A 19086-nucleotide genomic window follows, 5' to 3' on the forward strand; every position below is an offset into this window, starting at 1 on the left:
ATATATATATATATATATATATATATATATATATATATATATATATATATATATATATATATATATATATATATGAAGTTGGGTTTTGAACCCAATATTCTCTCTCTCTCTCTCTCTCTATATATATATATATATATATATATATATATATATATATATATATATATATATATATATATATATATATATATATATATATATATAGGTATATGTATCTAATATTAATTCTTTTTTTTGCATGTCAAATGATCAGATGCCCAGGCATGTAAAAGGTAATTCCATATTATGCGTCATGTATACTATCTAAAATAGCGATGGCAATGTCATTTTTTTTTCTTTTCACAGGATCTTCAGTTTCTTTTGAATTCTGGAGACTTCGAACAAAGTCTCCTGGATATTGGCACCAATTTGAATAAAGGACAACCAGTTGAAGAGAATAGTAAGTCATGCATTATCTTACTCGCATAAACCAGATCTACCTATTTGATCAAATTGTTGTTAGCTTTCCACTTTCCCGATCAGGAAATATTGATGTTTTTAAACAAGAAAAAAAAAATCTCCGGTACAATTGAAAGCATCCTGCTTGTAACAACTCTTCATATATACACAGTAAAACAATGCCTGTTATTCAAACAACAAGTTGTTTAAATATTTTTTTGCAATTGTTTAAACTTTTTAAACAACTTGTTGAAAGGGTTTGAACAGTTGTTAGAGTGATGGGCTTAAACGACGTGCTTATTTTTATCTTCAATTTTAAGCACGTTGAACACTGTACACTTTACAGTGTACAGGTTCATTTCTTTCACAATTTAAGAAGAATATTACAATAATAATAATATATTTTTTCTTCAATTTTAAGCACGTTGAACACTGTACACTTTACAGTGTACAGGTTCATTTCTTTCACAATTTAAGAAGAATATTACAACAATAATGATATATGACAGAGGTAAATAGCGTATCATCACACCTATGAAAAGCTAAAATATTTGATATAACAAATAAGGAAAGAGAACGTTGGTGTGTGATACAGTCCTCTTACTTTCTTGTAAACTGCTCAGGAAATGTTAAGTTACAATTGAAAAAAAGTAAAAATGTAGAAACTTTTATACTCAACATCTAAGTTTGATGAAATTTAAACGTTATGCTTGTTTTTTTTTGTGTTTTTTTTTGGGGGGGGTTGGCTTTGATATGTAAAGCCTGTTTTGCATCAAACTTTTATTTTTGTCTTTATATTTTATTTCTCCCCTTGTTTACTGGAATACGTTTCCACTAGATGTCTATGTATACCGATCTACAGTCTCTGATTTGAATGCTACTGGATGGAAAGAAACCACCTCAAATGGAAATCAATTTTCCATACCAGCAAACTTTTTGCGTCATGAAATTGATCAACAAAACGGTAAGGAAGGAATCCTGGATTTCTAGCAAATGCGTCACATCCACATACGTATCATCACACATAAACTGAGAACACATTTTTTATTTTCGTTTCGTTTTGTTATGTTTGCTTGATTGTTGTTGTTTTTTGCTCTTAAATGATGTTTTATTTTTCCTGAAAACAGGAAAACATTAAAATTAAATCATAAATGATAGCCAATGAAGGTAAGTTTATAAAATAGTACATGGACATATATTTACCATAATATACATAACAATAATAACAATACAATTATTAAAAAAAATAGTAAAACTACTTTACATCTATATATCGATACTGAAAAATCGAATGCTTTTTTTTAGTACTAGACACATTGATGAATTTGATAATATTTTGATTATTATGTTATGATGTTTTATATATTTTCATAAATATATATTTCGCGAAATAAAAATTCCTAAATAAATTAATCTCAAATCATATACCTAAAATCCACCCATCGTGCGCATACACAACCACTCTCTCTCTCTCTCTTTCCCTCTCCCACACACACACACACATACACAACCTCTCTTTTCTCTGACCCACACACCCTCGCCCCACACACTCAAAAAACACTGAGTACAATTTTGCCCAATATTTGGTAGAAAGGGAACATGCATGTTTGCTGGGTATTTTTTACCTCATATCGGGCTATTTCAACGCAACATTGCACAAACTTTTATAAAATATACAAATATCTTTTTACCCAACCAACATGCATATTCACATTTTACCCAATATAAGGTGAACCTTATTTTACAGTGCACACACACGCGCACGTTACTTTCACACATCACACACATAATCGTATCATATTGTCTAAGGGAAAAGAATGTAACTGATAATGTCAGAAGCTATAAATAATTTCAATTTTTGTTTTAGTACATTTGGGGCATCACAAAACTATTACGGTAACTGCTCTTTCTACAAAATACTATTATTGTCTTCTTTTAAAGGAAACGAACCCTGATCAGGCAGTTAAGGAAATATTTTAATGATTTTTTATTGTCTGTACAGATGGACAAGACCTACTGACCGTCACAATAATTGTCGTTGAATCGGCACGTCATGCTGAGCTTTTAAATAACTACACGATGAAGGACGCCACCGATAAAACTGATGTCATCACTCAAGTTGCAAGTGATGTTGTAACAGCATTTGTATTTATTGGTGACGAGAAAGTGTCTGTTCCCTTTAGTTTCAACCTTACACATTCTAAAGTGAGTATATACCGAAGAGTTTACAATCTTTTCAACTTCCCGTGCAAAATGAATTATAAAAGTAGGAATTGGTTTCAGTTTTACATGTAAATACATTTCAGTGTTTCAAATTGGAATTCAAGGCAATAATTAAAGCATGATCACAGAAACGGTGTATAGGTAATTTTACTTTGGCTTGTGCTTCGTATTATTTCTGAACCTCGAACAACATTTAACATTAATTGGGAGACTCTGCAAGACAGTATTTCCTCAGAAATAAATAAATCTTCAGAACGAAAGTTAGAAACAAACCTTTCATAATCAATGAAAATAATAACCGTCTTCGGGGCGGCGCCAGGAAAATTTGACGGTGGGCATGGTGACCTAAAGTGGAACTCATATTTTATGGAGGTATCATAGAATTAGACGACAAAGACTTCCCCGTTATACGACATTCTTTTTTTAATTTTTCCCTTCATCTTTGTTCTGTGGCCTTTATTTGTTTCCACTACTTGAAACATCATACGAGAGGTTGCCCCACCTGCCTCCCCTTCCCCCGTGGCACCGCCCCTGACCTTCGAATCAACTAAGAATAGTGATATATGTCACTGGTACTCAAACTACTCACACTATTCATTTAAAATATTATAATTACCAATTTCTTTTAAAAATGTAAGGTGTCTTTGAAATGTAAAAGTAATACTGACCATTCCATACTAAATAAAGTATAATATGAAAAGGGGAAGTAACCCGGGATGTATGTCAAATGCAGCTGATGCTTTCAAAACATTATTTTTATTTTGTTCATTTTCTTTTCCCTACATAAAATGCAGGTACTATCCCAGCCTCCATTGCCGAAATGTGGCTTCTTCGACACACAATCAAGGTATCATAATATGGGTTTAATATGGAAGCCATGTCGTCACAATTCTTTTGTTTTCGGCATTGTGCTTATTAGATTGGTTGTGATATTTGTTGTGAATTGATCATTGAGTCTCTATGTGATTTGAACACTAGAAAGAGTGCATTTGGTGCTATATAAGATACATTATAGTTGTATTTATTATGATTATCATTATTGTTATTATTCTTATCATTATTCTCATCACTATCATCGTCATTATTAGGATCATTATTATTATTATTATTACTATTATTATTATTATTATTAGTAGTAGTAGTAGTAGTAGTAGTAGTAGTAGTAGTAGTAGTAGTAGTAGTAGTAGTAGAAGTAGTGATGGTAGTAGTAGTAGTAGTAGTAGTAGTAGTAGTAGTAGTAGTAGTAGTAGTAGTAGTAGTAGTAGTAGAAGTAGTAGTAATAGTTATAGTAGTAGTGCTAGTATCATCATAATTACTTGGAAAGCTCACATTTTCAAATTAGCAAACTTGTATCCAGAAATACTGGTGAAATCTCCAAATTTAAGTCTACATTTTCCCACTCGTGTCTGTTATGTTTAGAATCTAAACTAAAGACTCTAAAGACTTTAAAGAGTTTAAAGAGTTTAAACTAAAGACTCTAACTATTTTTGACATAAATTCATTTCAAAGCTTACTGCTTATGTTCAAATACGTAAATAACATGCTCCCACCTTCATTTCACAATTTTTATACTATGAACACATCTATCCATTCATACCCTACGCGGAACTCTTCTAATTTCCATTTAATCAACCCCAAATTGCTTATTGCGCAGAGATCCATAAGACACCATGGTCCTGATTTGTGGAACTCTCTACCAGAATCTATAAAAAGATCCACGTCCCTTTACTCATTTAAAGCAAACGTTAAATCCATGTTGATATCAGAATATTTGAAGTAAAATTTCTGTGTCGTTGTGTCATTAAAGCATCATCACCATCATCATCCTCTCCATCACCTTCATCTTCACCATTTCACCGTCATCTTCATCTTTATCATCTCCATCTTCAATGCTCAAATTAGATTACTGCTGTTTTTCATAAAATGTACTGTGTATCGATTCTGCTGTATTAATGTATTATATTAATCAATGAGTTTTAACCTGGGGTTGTCATTTTTTCAAGCAATCTGCTTATGATGACAATCCTCCTGCAAATTGTAAATGTTAACTAATTTGGTATGAGATCAATTTTGTTTGTAATGATAATTTTAGTACATTTAGTTATGATTCATGCCAAAAAAATTATCAATATACTATGTTTGTTATGTTATGGAAAATGTATTCTATACGAATGATGTAATTGCAGAAGTGGACAATAAAATCAAATCAAATCCATTCTAATTTTGCCGTATTTAAATAACGGTAATCTTTCTAGGGGGAACTTTTTCAAAACTTCATATCAATAAAATGTTATTATCCAAAAAGAGTATTAAGAATTATATACGATACAAGTTTCCGGGCTCATTCTAAACCACGCTTTTATTCATGTAATATTCTACAAATCCATGATTTTCATACAGTTAACCTTGGAATAGTTCTGTTTCAATTTTAAGAAAAAACATTGCCCGCCATGCACTGTCTCTTCCTTATTTATATAGAAGGAATGACGGAATTCATAGTTACCCAACTCGTCAAAGTAATTATTATTATCTTCCACGTACTCGTACCGCTTTTTCACATAATACAAGTGTTATCACAGGTCCATTATTTTGGAATGATCTACAATTCGATTCCAGATCCGCATATTCTTTTACACGTTAATCGAAAACTTACATCTGAATGATCATCCCTCGGGACAGAATGTTCTCCCTAACTCTTGTCAGTTCACCCTCATCTCTCCTTCTCCCCAGTTTCTCTCTTTCTTTTTAGTTATTTTTTAATCTCTTTTTGTAACATATATCACAAATTAAAATAATTATAAGATATTATTGGGAAACTATAAATTACAAGCTCTGCTTTTTTTAAGTTTACCCTTCATATCCTCACTTTCTGTCTCCAATCTGGAATGTTCAAAATGTTATAACCATTTTTATCTTCTAGGTTAAATTATTGTGATGTATTGTATTATTTTATCATAAATGATTTTTTCTTTCTTGCTGGACGTTGCATTATTTTATGAGATATGAAAATAAACCAAACATATCATTTTTAAAATGCTCATTAAGTGATGTGTCTGGTTAATATTTTCCAAAAGAAACTGGAATTTCAGCGGCTGCCGGGAGATCCCAACAGACAACGCGAATATGACGTCATGTTACTGTGATCACATGACTAGCTTTGCCATTCTCGTGCAGTTGCGACCGAATGATCGGGTAAGATTGCACAACCATGCTGAATTTACACAAAAATATAGAAATTAAACAACCTAAAGAAATTACACGACCATACAGAAATTCCATTTGTCCCAACCAATTTCAAGGAATTATATGACAACTGACTGCAATCCAAATTAAATTTGAATCCTCATGTATTCAAATAACTTTTCAAAGAATGACATTTAACTCAAGTATAGTTGCCGGAGGCATTGTGTTTTCAGGTCGCCTGTCCATCCATCCGTCCCGTTTCTGTACTCGCAATAACTATATAGGCATCCATTCGACTAAATCATGATGTTAAGAGCGATAATGTTCTGAATAATTTTCGCAGAGGACACAGGATCAAATGTTACATAGCATTTTACAACTGAAATGCCAATTTCTCTCGATAACTAAATAAATGTGTCTTGGGATTAACTTCAAACTCGGCTAATGATTTTTCTTACATTAATTACGATAATCTCATTAGATTTAGTGATTATTTTACAACAGAAACTAGATATTTGATTTCGATTATGAATCCAGATAAAAGATATTGTCTTTTAACAATACCATATTGCAGGATGTAAATGAGATCGATATATTCATCGGTGCTATTCTGACCCGGTGTGGTATTGGACTTTCAGTGACGTCACTCATCATTAGTCTGATTATCTTCTTTATTCTCAGGTGAGAATATCATATGTATCGTTTGTTTTGTGGGCTGGAAACCTCTCAAAATCATAAATACATAGTTAGGTACTACATATATCTTTAAATGTGAAATCAGTACGACCCCCCCCCTAAATAATCCCGGGTAAATAATATATATTTTTGATTTGTAACTTTGTGTATCTCTGTCATTGTTCATATTAAGTGTCTGTTTGTAAAATTGAGAATGATACAATATGTGTGGATTTTGATCAATAAATTTTGAAACTCTATATTTCTTTTATAATCAGTGGCTTTGTTGCTACTGGGGCGGGGTAAGACCCCCCCCCCCTAGAAGTAACACAGTGTCCCACAGTGTGTGTCACGGCGTGTTCACAGTGTGGAACACAAAGTGAAATCACCTCAACATTGTGGACATCACATATCCACATAGTCGACGCATGAGAACACGCTCTGAACAGTCACACTGTCGAGGTGTCCACAGTGTTAAAATATCTTCACACTGTGGAATTTTTGCACTTTATCACATAAGTCTACTTTGTGAACACACTATGATAACGCTGTGTGATACTGTTCTTTCCGGCAGGGCCCTTTCTCACTTCGATTTTTGAAGTTGTCAAGAAAAAGAGATGGAAAGAGGAATTAATAAGAATATAAAAATGAAAATAATTACACTTGATTATTCAATATAAAATGACGTCACTTCGATGTCGCCTTTCACGAAAAAAAAAACAGCTATTAATACCATTTCGCTACCCCTGTTGATAGCAATACATATATCAACAGTGTATTTTATCTGAAGATGTTATCCTGTATAAAGATGTTTTAATAAATAAATAAATATTCTTATGTTTTAAAAAATACGATAATAAAAAAACAGATGAAAACCCCATTGAAGACCTGAATATAAGATTAACCAAAGCCCATTTCTTTTTCAATTGAATTAAGCATAGAAAATTGTTGCACAGGTGTGATCCCATCAGATTTTAATCTATATCACTGAATTTCATTAGGAAATTCCCGAAATGGGTCATCTTTTGTGTTCAGATAGTCAATTAAATGATATACGGAGAAAATTATTTGTTTTGTAAATCATTATTAAATAAAAACTTTTGATAATCGTCATGTGGACGAAAACAATCCTAAATTGAAGCGAGCCTGAAAAAAGACAAGGAAAATGAACAAAGGTAGCATTCTGACAAGAAACTGTTTGATATAGAATTCAGCGATGACACCATTTTTGTCTCACCTGCGAAGCAAAGTGAGACTATAGGCGCCGCTTTTCCGACGGCGGCGGCATCAACATCAAATCTTAACCTGAGGTTAAGTTTTTGAAATGACGTCATAACTTAGAAAGTATATGGACCTGGTTAATAAAACTTGGCCATAAGGTTAATCAAGTATTACTGAACATCATATTAGAGTTTCATGTCACATGACCAAGGTCAAAGGTCATTTAGGGTCAATGAACTTAGACCATGTTGGAGGAATCAACATCGAAATCTTAACCTGAGGTTAAGTTTTTGAAATGTCATCATAACTTAGAAAATATATGGACCTAGTTCATGAAACTTGGATATAAGATTAATCAAGTATCACTAAACTTCCTACATGAGGTTCACGTCACATGACTAAGGTCAAAGGTCATTTAGGGTCAATGAACTTTGGCCGAATTGGGGATATCTGTTGAATTCCCATCATAACTTTGAAAAATTATGGATCTGATTCATGAAACTTGGACATAATAGTAATCAAGCATCACTGAAAATTTTGTGCAAGTTTCAGGTCTCATGATTAAGGTCAAAGAACATTTAGGGTCAATGAACTTTGGCCGAATCGGGGGTATCTGTTGAATTACCATCATAACTTTGAAAGTTTATTGGTCTAGTTCATTAAACTTGGACATTAGAGTAATCAAGTATCACTGAACATCCTGTGCGCGTTTCAGGTCACATGACCAAGGTCAAAGGTCAATGAACTTTGGCCGAATTGGGTGTATCTGTTGAATTACCATCATAACTTTGAAAGTTTATGGATCTGATTCATGAAACTTGTACATGAGAGTAATCAAGTATCACTGAACATCCTGTGCGAGTTTCAGGTCACATGATCAAGGTCAAAGGTCATGTAAGGTCAATGAACTTTGGCCATGTTGGGGTTTTTTGTTGAATAACCATCATATCTCTGTAAGTTTATTGGTCTAGTTCATAAAAAGTGGACATAAGAGTAACCATGTATCACTGAACATCTTGTGCGAGTTAGAGTAGTATTCAAAGTCAGCACTGTTGCTATATTGAACCGCGTGATGCAGGTGAGACGGCCAGAGGCATTCCACTTGCCTTCACACTATCTGGGTTTTCTGCATTGGCTTTCAGTAAATAAGTTGAGCGAAGAATTCGCAATAACTTATATAATTAGGGCAAAGGGACACATATTGATTTCTAATGAAAAGTTTATGATTACGCCTATATCAAAATGTAGTTTCGTGATTGTTCCCAATCAATCTCAAGGAAATTTTCTTCTTATCCCTAAGGACGAAAATGAATGTTTTTTTCATAGAATTTGTTTTCACTTTATACTTAGACAATCCATGGCAGCTGACCGTGTAATAATTCACACCAACCTGATGATTGCTATTCTGTTCTTTGACATCACCTTCCTTTTCAACACAAATCCAATTGAAATCGAGGTAATTTTGTTTCCACATGGAAAGCTTTTGGTAATTACATATTCTATATCCTGTAGAACCTCTGAAACTTGTATTATCCGATTGTATTTGTGTGTTTTTTTCAATTTCAAAAAGCAAATATTGATTTCAAATAATGCAATGCACTATCACTTCCTTGGCTATATGAATGCCTTCGTAATCATTTCTCATCTTCGGATTAAAAAAAAAAAAAAAAAGGTTTTCCAGTTTGGATCAGAAGTGGTGGCGTAATGAGCAAGCCAAGGAATTTAGGTCGGCCAGATATTGCGTATGGAACAAATTTCTTTCTTTTTCTTTTTTCTCTCTTTATAAATTTGGGTAAATCCATGGCCTTCAACCCCCTCTCTCTCTCTCTTTCTCTCTGTATGATCAGAAGTGATAGTTTGGCCTTTCAAAGTTTAATCTTCACTTAGTGTAGTTAATATTATATTGAGTTTTGTTACATGTAACAGCAAAAAAACTGGATTACATAGCAGTGACTCACTCTCCCTATCAATGATTTATCATTAATCAACAAGAAATTACTCCACATAAAATGAAAATATCACATTTCATTTTTAACGGATTATGATTGAACAATTGTTTCTTACTTGATATTTCGCAACATTAATTTCTGCTCCATAATCATTTTGATATTTTTTTGTTTGATTGTGTTTTGTGTTATTTTTTTCATTCCAAATGCACCAAAATATTGGTTAAGTTTGCGAGCACGCCTGATAATTTCCTTATATCGTTGTACCGCCAGCTGAAAACATATTGATTGGCGAGCAGCAATAGTAACAGCAAAAAAAATGAATGTAATTTATTTCTGGAATCAGGGCTTATAAAACTATTTTAAAAAAACACTGTTTTGGAAATTTTCATTTGACTTTCAAGACGCTTCAAACGCAAGGTCGGTGAAATGATTAAACGGATACATTAGTATTGCTTCTCTTTGGTCGCTTTCAATTCGTTGAATCTTCCTATGCTATTTAATAATGTATTTCAGTAAGTAAAGCTCCAGGGTAAGCGTCCATGAGTTTAAATAAAGCAAAGCTATTTTTTGTTGATCGGTTGCTCAAATCGGTATGATGATCGGTTTTGAATGAAATATATATTATTGTTTTTCATAAAAATTTTAACCAATGTTGTTGCATCTAAATCCTGTATTATTTTGATTTTACTTGAACCTCTTGTATCTAGGCTGCATGCAAATCATATGCCTTCATTTTGCACTACTTCTCTCTGGCAATGATGTTTTGGATGCTCGTAGAGGGCGTACATCTCTATCGTCAAATCATCAAAGTGTTTGATTCTGACAACCTACGAACATGGGTCTACGGTATCATAGGATGGGGTAAGTCCATACCTGTGGCATGCCTGATAACAAAAAATAAGGGTGTCAAACACACTAAAATGCCGAAAGGGGGGTATGTTTTTTGTGCGTTAACCTATGTGATTAGGGTCAGATATGCGAAGGTATTAACAAAATAGAATATAACTAAAAAGGGTATACTTTTTGCGCCTAAACTTCGTATGATAGGGTCCGATTTACCCCTGTGATTTAATGAGTGATTTAGGATTCATTTCCGATACTCCCTGCTAGTAAAATCTACAGGAGTCTGAACACTTTGTATTTTTTAGATGATGGATCCTACCAATGAACCAGCGATTGACACAATATTACCGTGGTGTTGCACGTGCAGGTAGAGTTGCTGCCTTAAGTGAAGGAAATTAATTTCCTGATAATCCTGACGAATTATATCCAATTGGATATCAGTGTTATCATCATCCTATCAAACTTCACCTTAGCGTTAAAAGACGTGTTTGCAATCAAAATTATTACTATACAAATTCAAGTTAAGCCTTCAGTTAAAAGTAATAAAATTGCCGAATATTGTTTTACTATTTCCCGAAATATTTTCAAGGTTTGCCAGCCCTGATAATCACTATTACTGGAGGTGTGAGGCATCAGAGCTATGGATATGATCAATAGTGAGTGCATGGTCAATGTTTTATAATAGCACATTGTGTAACATGTTTTGTAATAAATGATGTATGTATAAGTTCATTCTTCCATAGACATGATAGATGACAACTGCAGTTTCCTCATGTGAACATGGTTTATTAAGTTTTTCTTACACCGTAAAACACTTTAAATATTTATAATGATAGTAATAAATTGTATTTATATAGCGCTTTATCAATCTACGACTGCTCAAAGTGCTTCACAATGATTATTACCCGGTCACTGGATTCATAGCATTTCAAGTAGGCTACAAGGCGCACACTTGCTAAACCAACCACAATGACGATTGTTTCCTATACCGGTACCCAATTAGCACCTGGGTGAGAGTGGCAAAATGTAGATTGACGCCTTGCCAAAGGACGCTAGGTCATGGTGGGATTCGAACAGACGACCCTCTGATTACAAGGTGAGAGTCAGAACCGCTACACCACCATGACCATGGCTATTCAACGTTGTTTTATACAACGTTGTTTAATGTACTTTACAGTAGTTTAACATCATGCTTAATTTATTGAATATTAGATATTACAAATTGGACAATGTTAAACGTTTGACTGTGTATTTACCATTCTGAAGACTTTATTCTTTCCTTTTCATAATGCAGTTGCTGGCTGAACCCAAACGATGGAACTATTTGGGCATTTAACGGACCTCTTATCTTAATTACATTCGTAAGAAATCTAAACTCTGCACTCAATCATTTGATTTTAAATTTTCATTATATAATCCATACTTCTTCTGCTATACATGTTATTCATGTATTGTACATACATCCATATGGAAGAGTATACAGCATTCGGCAGACCTCCGACTTCGTCAGTATGTATCGTTATTGACATGTCCGTACGCAGAATTTTATTGCTGGGGGGGGGCAGGACGCGAAGACTTTAAAAAAATCGAAAGCGAGGGAGTGAAGCGACAGAGCTTCTCATTGGGATGCTTTATATCTTTTGTAAAGTGTAACTGATGGATTTTGTGCCTAACATCGAACGATTATGACTTTACCTCGAAGAATGTACATTAATCGTCCTTATATCATATTAATCTACAATACAAATGCAATAACCCAGAAGTTTTAAGAAGTTGCAGTTTAGAATTAAAACCTTTATATACATTATATATAAAGATTGTTTTATTAATGAAATACATGTATTCATATTTATTAATTGGCACCATTAGGTCAACGTCATTATTCTTGCACTTGTTGTAAAGGCAGTGGTAGCGGCATCTCGAGGACAACTTGAAAATGATAAAATCAAGCAAATCAGGTAATAATTAGTTATTATTCCTATTTTTTGATAACTATAGTCGTTTCGTATTCGTAAAAACTATATTAAGCTGAAGGCAAGACTGGTATAACCTCTTAATTCATTTCCAATCAACATTGATTTTAAAAAAAAATATTATATTACTTTATTGACACAAGTACTTTTCTATGCATTTTTAGGGGGAATACATATTATTCATGGAAAGATTACATGATGTAGAGTTGATATGCTGTGTAATTATGTTGAATGTTTTCGCATAAAAAACCAATGGGTTTCAGTTTGCATTTTGTGTTTTCGTTTTCGTTTTCAGAAATGGGCTTCGCAGCACCATATTGCTTTTCCCTCTGCTCGGTACAACTTGGCTCTTAGCACCTGCATTGATATTATTCCCTGGTATCAGATCACTCACCTACATCTATAACGTGCTTAACCCTCTCCAGGTATTGTCTTGAACTTTAATATTGAATGATCAATGTGTATAGTACGTGGATGCATGTCCCAGGCATGTCCTTAATTTTATTACTTGAAAACTTCCCCCAAATTAGGAGAGAAAGTGTGTTTGCCTCTCGATGAATTCTAAAATAAAAGTAATCAATGAGGTGAAATATATACATAGATGTATCTACATCCTATAAAAATATTTTGTCTCCTCTGCTCACTAGATAAAATTGAACTACACAGCGAGGTACATGCAATCGTGACATGATGATATTTTTTTTAAACATGTCCTATATTTTTGGTAAAGTGTTGGTAAAGAAAATAATTGAAAGAAAATAAATTTGCTTTGAATTGAATTTAATTTGATTTTACGTGAGTTTATTTAGTCATAAAAGTAATCTTTTTGTTAAAACACTTTCTTGAAAATTGTCATAATCATTAGGCCTATTTTATCATTATCATTTGTTATTATATTTGATCAAAATAATTTTGGTCCGCTCACAAACATAGAATAAAAACTTTTTATGATAACTCCCTCCTCCTCGAAATATTCATATTGATTCCTCGGTTACGATGGACCAACATACTGCAAAGCTTTGTTTATGAAAAACTATTGTAATCAGTATATTTTATCAAGAAACTAATTCGTTATTAAATTTTATAGAATGCTTGGTGGCTCTTCATTTACTGACATGTTTATCATGTTTCATATTATCTCCTTTCAGGGTTTCTTCATATCACTGTTTTACTGCTTTCTGAATACCGAGGTATGTTATGTAATCATAAATCTGGCAGTCAAAAACCCCGTAGTGTATCATAAGACGAAAAATGTGTAAAAAAAAAAATTCCAAATACACGATAGACACATTACCAACTATGCATGTATTTATGATGTCATTTGGTAATTAATACGTGTATAGCACTCGGCAGGGAATTTTCATTACGGTACGAGAAATGGGATACGAAAAATTAATCTTTGTTCAAGTGATTGCTATACTTGTCAATGTGTAAACAAACAAGATGGCTAAACGTTATTTTTGTGTGTGTTTTGGGGGAGCAGGTCCGAAACGTCATTAAAGAACATTTTCGTAAAGCTCGTGACAGCCGGAATTTGGACACCAATTCTGGTACAGCTTCAACATCAGAGGTGAATATAATTTATACAATTTAAGCTTAATCAAACTTTATAACATTTCCCCCAAAAACACTTTGATGTAGCAAGTCTCAATTTGTGTTCATTTGTTTTAGCAAGTTTTATTAATTATTCGGTTTTTTTTATCCATCCCCATTGTCTTCCTGACGTAATTGGTGAATTTCTAAAGTATATAATAGAGAAAGTTCGATTGAAATCTGAAATTAGAATGTTTCTTTTGTTTTAACCCTTAAAGGGCATATCATATTACCTTTTTATAACGGTTCTCTCATTGTTTAACATGTGCAGTAATTAATGTACTTTGATGGATTTATCATTAACAGCATCGTTATTATAATCATTAGTATAGTCAGTATTACTACTACTATCATTTTTATCACCATCATCATCATGCATCGTCACCACCAACAACATCATTTTATTTCTATACTTTTCCTCATAAAATGGTTGAGCTGTAGATGGTATAGATGCCACCATCATTACCTTCTTCCTCTTGTCATTTCCTCTGATACATGAGTCTTGCAAACGTTTTCATAACTGTGACATCATTTTGACCAGGGCAAAACAGCAAAGTCTAACATGAGACTGGTTCGAGTCGCTCCCGCTCCTGTGAGCCAGACGCTAAGCATTCCCGAGGTTTGTAATTAATCAACATGGGCAGAAAAACTTGACTACAACCGTACCCTAGACATAGTCACCAATCATCGCTTCATTGAAAGTTGAGGGTTCGAGTCCTTCATGTCCTAGAAGTAGGCCTTATATCATCGAGAAAGACATCACTCTAGATTCGGCACTCCGAGATCCGGATGCAACGAGAGACAAATTCTGAACATTTTAAATTCAATTTAAATGTATAAATTGTATGAATTTATAAATCGTAGAAGTTTATTCATTGTAATACACATGGAAGCAGATCATAAGAAGCTATCTGGAAGGATATTCCAAATATGAATGAGCTATAATAGAACAGTATATTTGGAACATTCACTCAATGATAAAGATGGCTGCTAGTGAATGGATTTACACTTTCAGGAAAAAGAGAGTATGGAAGCCATTATAAGACAATTGATACTAGAATATGATTGTTACGACAAAAAATATACTTGATTGATTTATTGATTACTTAACTGTTTGATTGATAGTTTGATAGATTGATTGATTGATAGAATGATTGTTTGATTGATTGATTGATTGATTAATTGATGTATGTATTGATTGATTTCATTAATTTGATATATTCAGATTACGCAAATAGATACACTATTTCTGTTCAAACCATATTTCTATATAGGATGCATTGTAAAAACTTGATAAAATTGGAGCATGTGGGATAATGAAGCATAGCTTATGTGATGTAGATTCCCCGATTAATCTAATTCCATCGGGTAATAGAGTATCATTTGCCATGAAACAACAAGAGTTTGAGAAGGTAGGGAAATAAGGAGAGGATCGAGGAAATAAATGGAAAACATGATCTTAAAAAAATGCAGTAGGCCTAATATGCTCGAGTACTGGGTAAAATCATAATACTTTCTGGAAAATGCATGTATTTTAACAAACAGCTGGTCAAAAACTTGACCAGTCGTTTCTTTCAAGTTCGCTTCTAGCAATATGTATATATGTATATCATACAAATATATCAGGTGTTGAAAAAGTATAGTGGGAATTTTATCCCAGGTTTCACTGGCAATAACTATTTTCCCCAAGGGGCGAAGCTTATATTGGCAGTCCAAATTCCCACTATTCTTTCGAAGAAAACGCCTGATATATTTGTTTTATATCCCTTTAAAACTTGTAGACCTAGTCCTTGTTGATATGTTAGCAATCTAGACCAATTCTAACGTTGCCGGACCTCGTCCTAACATGCGGCCTATCGAGCTAACGCTAGCCAGTCACTTGGTAAAACTGCGCATGTTCATGCTCGATATGTCGTGTATGTTCTCTCGATATTGAACTGCGCATGCTCCCTGATCTGACAGGATCCAGAGATCCGTATACCGTTTATTCGCAAAAAAAATAAATAAGATACAAGCATCTCGCTCTAATTCTTTACCGACAAAAGTCTGTTTGGATATTGAATAGGTTCTAGATTATCATGCAGAAAATATAATATAATATACATATAGAATATAATATATTCCATGACGGCCATTCATACAGGATTTAATAAGCAGGGAAGTGAGAATTTTACACTCCCACTTCCCTGGAAAGATCCGATACTATAATTTGTATGTATTTGTAGTTAGCCTGCTCGTTTAATTTTGCATCTTGAGTGCTAGTGCAACTGTATAGCGGCTCAGCGTACCTCTCATTATGTGAAGTCGGACACAAGCCGCGCGCTGCCTACCCAGAAACTGCACTATGTCCGGGAACGTTAGAATTGGTCTAGATTTGTTACACATCAGCACGGACTATAGGTCTACAAGTTATAAAACAAATATATTAATTGGTTGGACTGGCAATATAATTATTTTTCCTCGGGGCTTTGGCCCTCGGGGAAAATAGTAATTGACAGTTCAACCTTTGATAAATAATTCCCACTATACTTTCTCAAAGCCTGATATATTTGTAAAATATACGGAACTATTTGCAGCGATGTGCTTTCCGATTGAAATTATACTTTGCTACATGATCACGAATTGACCAATCCCTTATCTGGAATACTCATGAATATTCATAAGAGGGATATAAATGAATATATACAGCACGCATAAAACGAAAGGTACACACTTTAAAAAAAATCACATAAAATTAGATATGTAGGCCTATTTGTAACATCTTGAAGCTATTTCCAAACGTGTATTATACAAGTCTATAAGCGAATGGCAACATGACCACCATTACTGTTCTTTCGACAAAAGATTCCGATTGAGTGAGCATGCACTTAATGATAAAAAAAAAGTTTGTGCAAAATATAAATCATAAAGAGACAATGGCCCGTATTCTGAGGTCTGGTTTAATTCAAACTCTGGTCTAAAAATGCGGTTTAACTATGAATAGCCAATTGTGACATAAATCTCTAACAGTAGAGGTCCAATGAATCAGCTCATTTGACTCTCAAATCATTATCAACTGTCTGTGAAGGATAAATACGATGGGTGCCTTCCCTATTAAAGAATTAGGAAAGAGCACAGTGAATATTAGAAGCATACAATAGAAACAACACGTTGACGTGTTTGGCTTCCCATAATTTCAGCACAGACTTAGACTATGGCCTAAGTTAAACCCGACTTCAGAATACAGGCCATTGCATGACATCGGTTTGATTATTCCGATAAGTCATGCTTGGAAAAGGGTGGAGAAATATGATTCACAGAAGGATGAAATGCCAACCTCCAATCAAAGGACAAAGTGTATAATACGAAAGAGACTGGAGATATATATTTATTGCAATTACTTGTTTTGGCATCGATTTACTTCATTTTATGACCTCAGCTCCAGCTGGTATACGTAACCTAGAAGTAGGTTCGTTTTGGTAGTAGAGTAGTTCAAACAAGTTGCGATATGTCTGTTTTACTTTCATGGACTAAAACTGCAAAGGTATTAGGAGAAACTTACGTCACAGCGACTTCGTTTCATTGTATTTTTCCTATACACCGTGAAAATCAACAATTTTGCACAAACCAATTTTTGCGACCCAAGCATAAATCACGCTTCCATCATAGACCAAAGTCCTATGAAAAAAAATATATTCCCATGAACGCAAGTATTTTATTCAACTGCAAGGGGCTATTCAAATTGTAGTTTTTTAGTGATACTCATTACTCACTGTATAGTTTCCAATATGAAATAATGTATGAATTCAGAAAATTAAAAAGATATATTGCTATGCCTGTATATGCTTCTGCAACTTGAAAGATGAAATTTGTAAATAATTGCCTTTGGTCACTAAACCGTTCTGTCTTAATTCTTACAGTGTCCTTCGGTCAAATGTCTACTGTGGGTCATACCACCTTAAGTTTGAGTGTGGGGTTATCTCTTTACTTTGATATTTAAAATAATTAATATTGAAATATTTCATTTCTTAGTTTAATTTTTTATATGATGATGTACGCCTATAGTGCGATTGAAATGAGCGTGGAATTCTTGTTAACCAGCTAATGTAATCATAGAAAATGTTTGCATATGACTTTTGAGATGGTGATGCTACTGGTCAGCATGATCACGCACGTTTAACAAGAATGGACACTTTTTTCTCCTTGCATTTGACATACTTTTACAAGAATGAATATTAATGGAAGGTAATTTGATGATATAATGAGCTGATGAATCGAAGAATTTGGTTAAAAAAACGTGCATGCTCTACGTGTTTACGTGCTTACATGAATAAAAAATAGAAACTTTGAATGTATTCCAGAGGTTCCAGGTTTAAGCCCTGGTTACGTCTGTCGGATGGCGACCTTTTAGGTTGATGACTTGGTGCCGCATGTAAATAATCATTTCTGATAGATATATGTCCAGTGACGTACCGTGGGTCACGGCATGGGGGGAGGGGGCACCAGCAAAATTTTTGAGTCACTAAGTGAGCGCGCTCAGTTGCCAGGTATACTGACCGATGACAGTTAGGAGCAGCATACAATGAATGCAAACTTTCTCCTACAAGCATATATTTTGCAGAACTGAAATGAAAAATGTAAATTGAATCTCTGTTTACAGGGTATTTAGGCGGATTATTATTTTTCGTACCTACCTTTTTCCTTTACCCGTTCATTTTCCTTCTCTTCGTCCTTTTTTTACATTGCCTTTTCTCATCCAACACGAAACTCGAACAAATTTCATCTCACAAATCCAAACCTTAATAAAGCACACAAATCAATTAGACATTACGGTGCAGATTTATGGAATAATTTATCACCTGACATTAAGTTATGCTCTACACTTTATTCATTCAAGGCTGTTTTGAAGAGAAATACACTGTTAAAATGTAATACCTAAAATCTCTGTGTGTTACGTACCAACCGATATTACAACCCCCCCCCAGCACTTGCACTCTCGCACACTTGCA

At 33.7% G+C, this 19086-nt stretch overlaps 1 protein-coding gene across 1 annotated transcript; it reads left to right on the forward strand.

Moving 5' to 3' along the window:
- Positions 1–1246: 1246 nt before the first annotated feature.
- LOC121408524 (adhesion G protein-coupled receptor L3-like) lies at positions 1247–16805 on the forward strand. Its single transcript, XM_041600010.1, has 14 exons — positions 1247–1402; positions 2441–2643; positions 3456–3508; positions 5736–5853; positions 6419–6525; positions 9091–9196; positions 10397–10550; positions 11122–11188; positions 11827–11893; positions 12402–12490; positions 12801–12930; positions 13654–13695; positions 13989–14075; positions 14640–16805. The coding sequence occupies exons 2-14, from the start codon at positions 2518–2520 to the stop codon at positions 14727–14729; spliced, it is 1236 nt and encodes a 411-aa protein (XP_041455944.1). The 5' UTR covers positions 1247–1402; positions 2441–2517; the 3' UTR covers positions 14730–16805.
- The last annotated feature ends 2281 nt before the right edge of the window (positions 16806–19086 follow it).

This window comes from Lytechinus variegatus, chromosome 2, assembly GCF_018143015.1.
Source record: "Lytechinus variegatus isolate NC3 chromosome 2, Lvar_3.0, whole genome shotgun sequence".
Classification (NCBI taxonomy): domain Eukaryota; kingdom Metazoa; phylum Echinodermata; class Echinoidea; order Temnopleuroida; family Toxopneustidae; genus Lytechinus; species Lytechinus variegatus.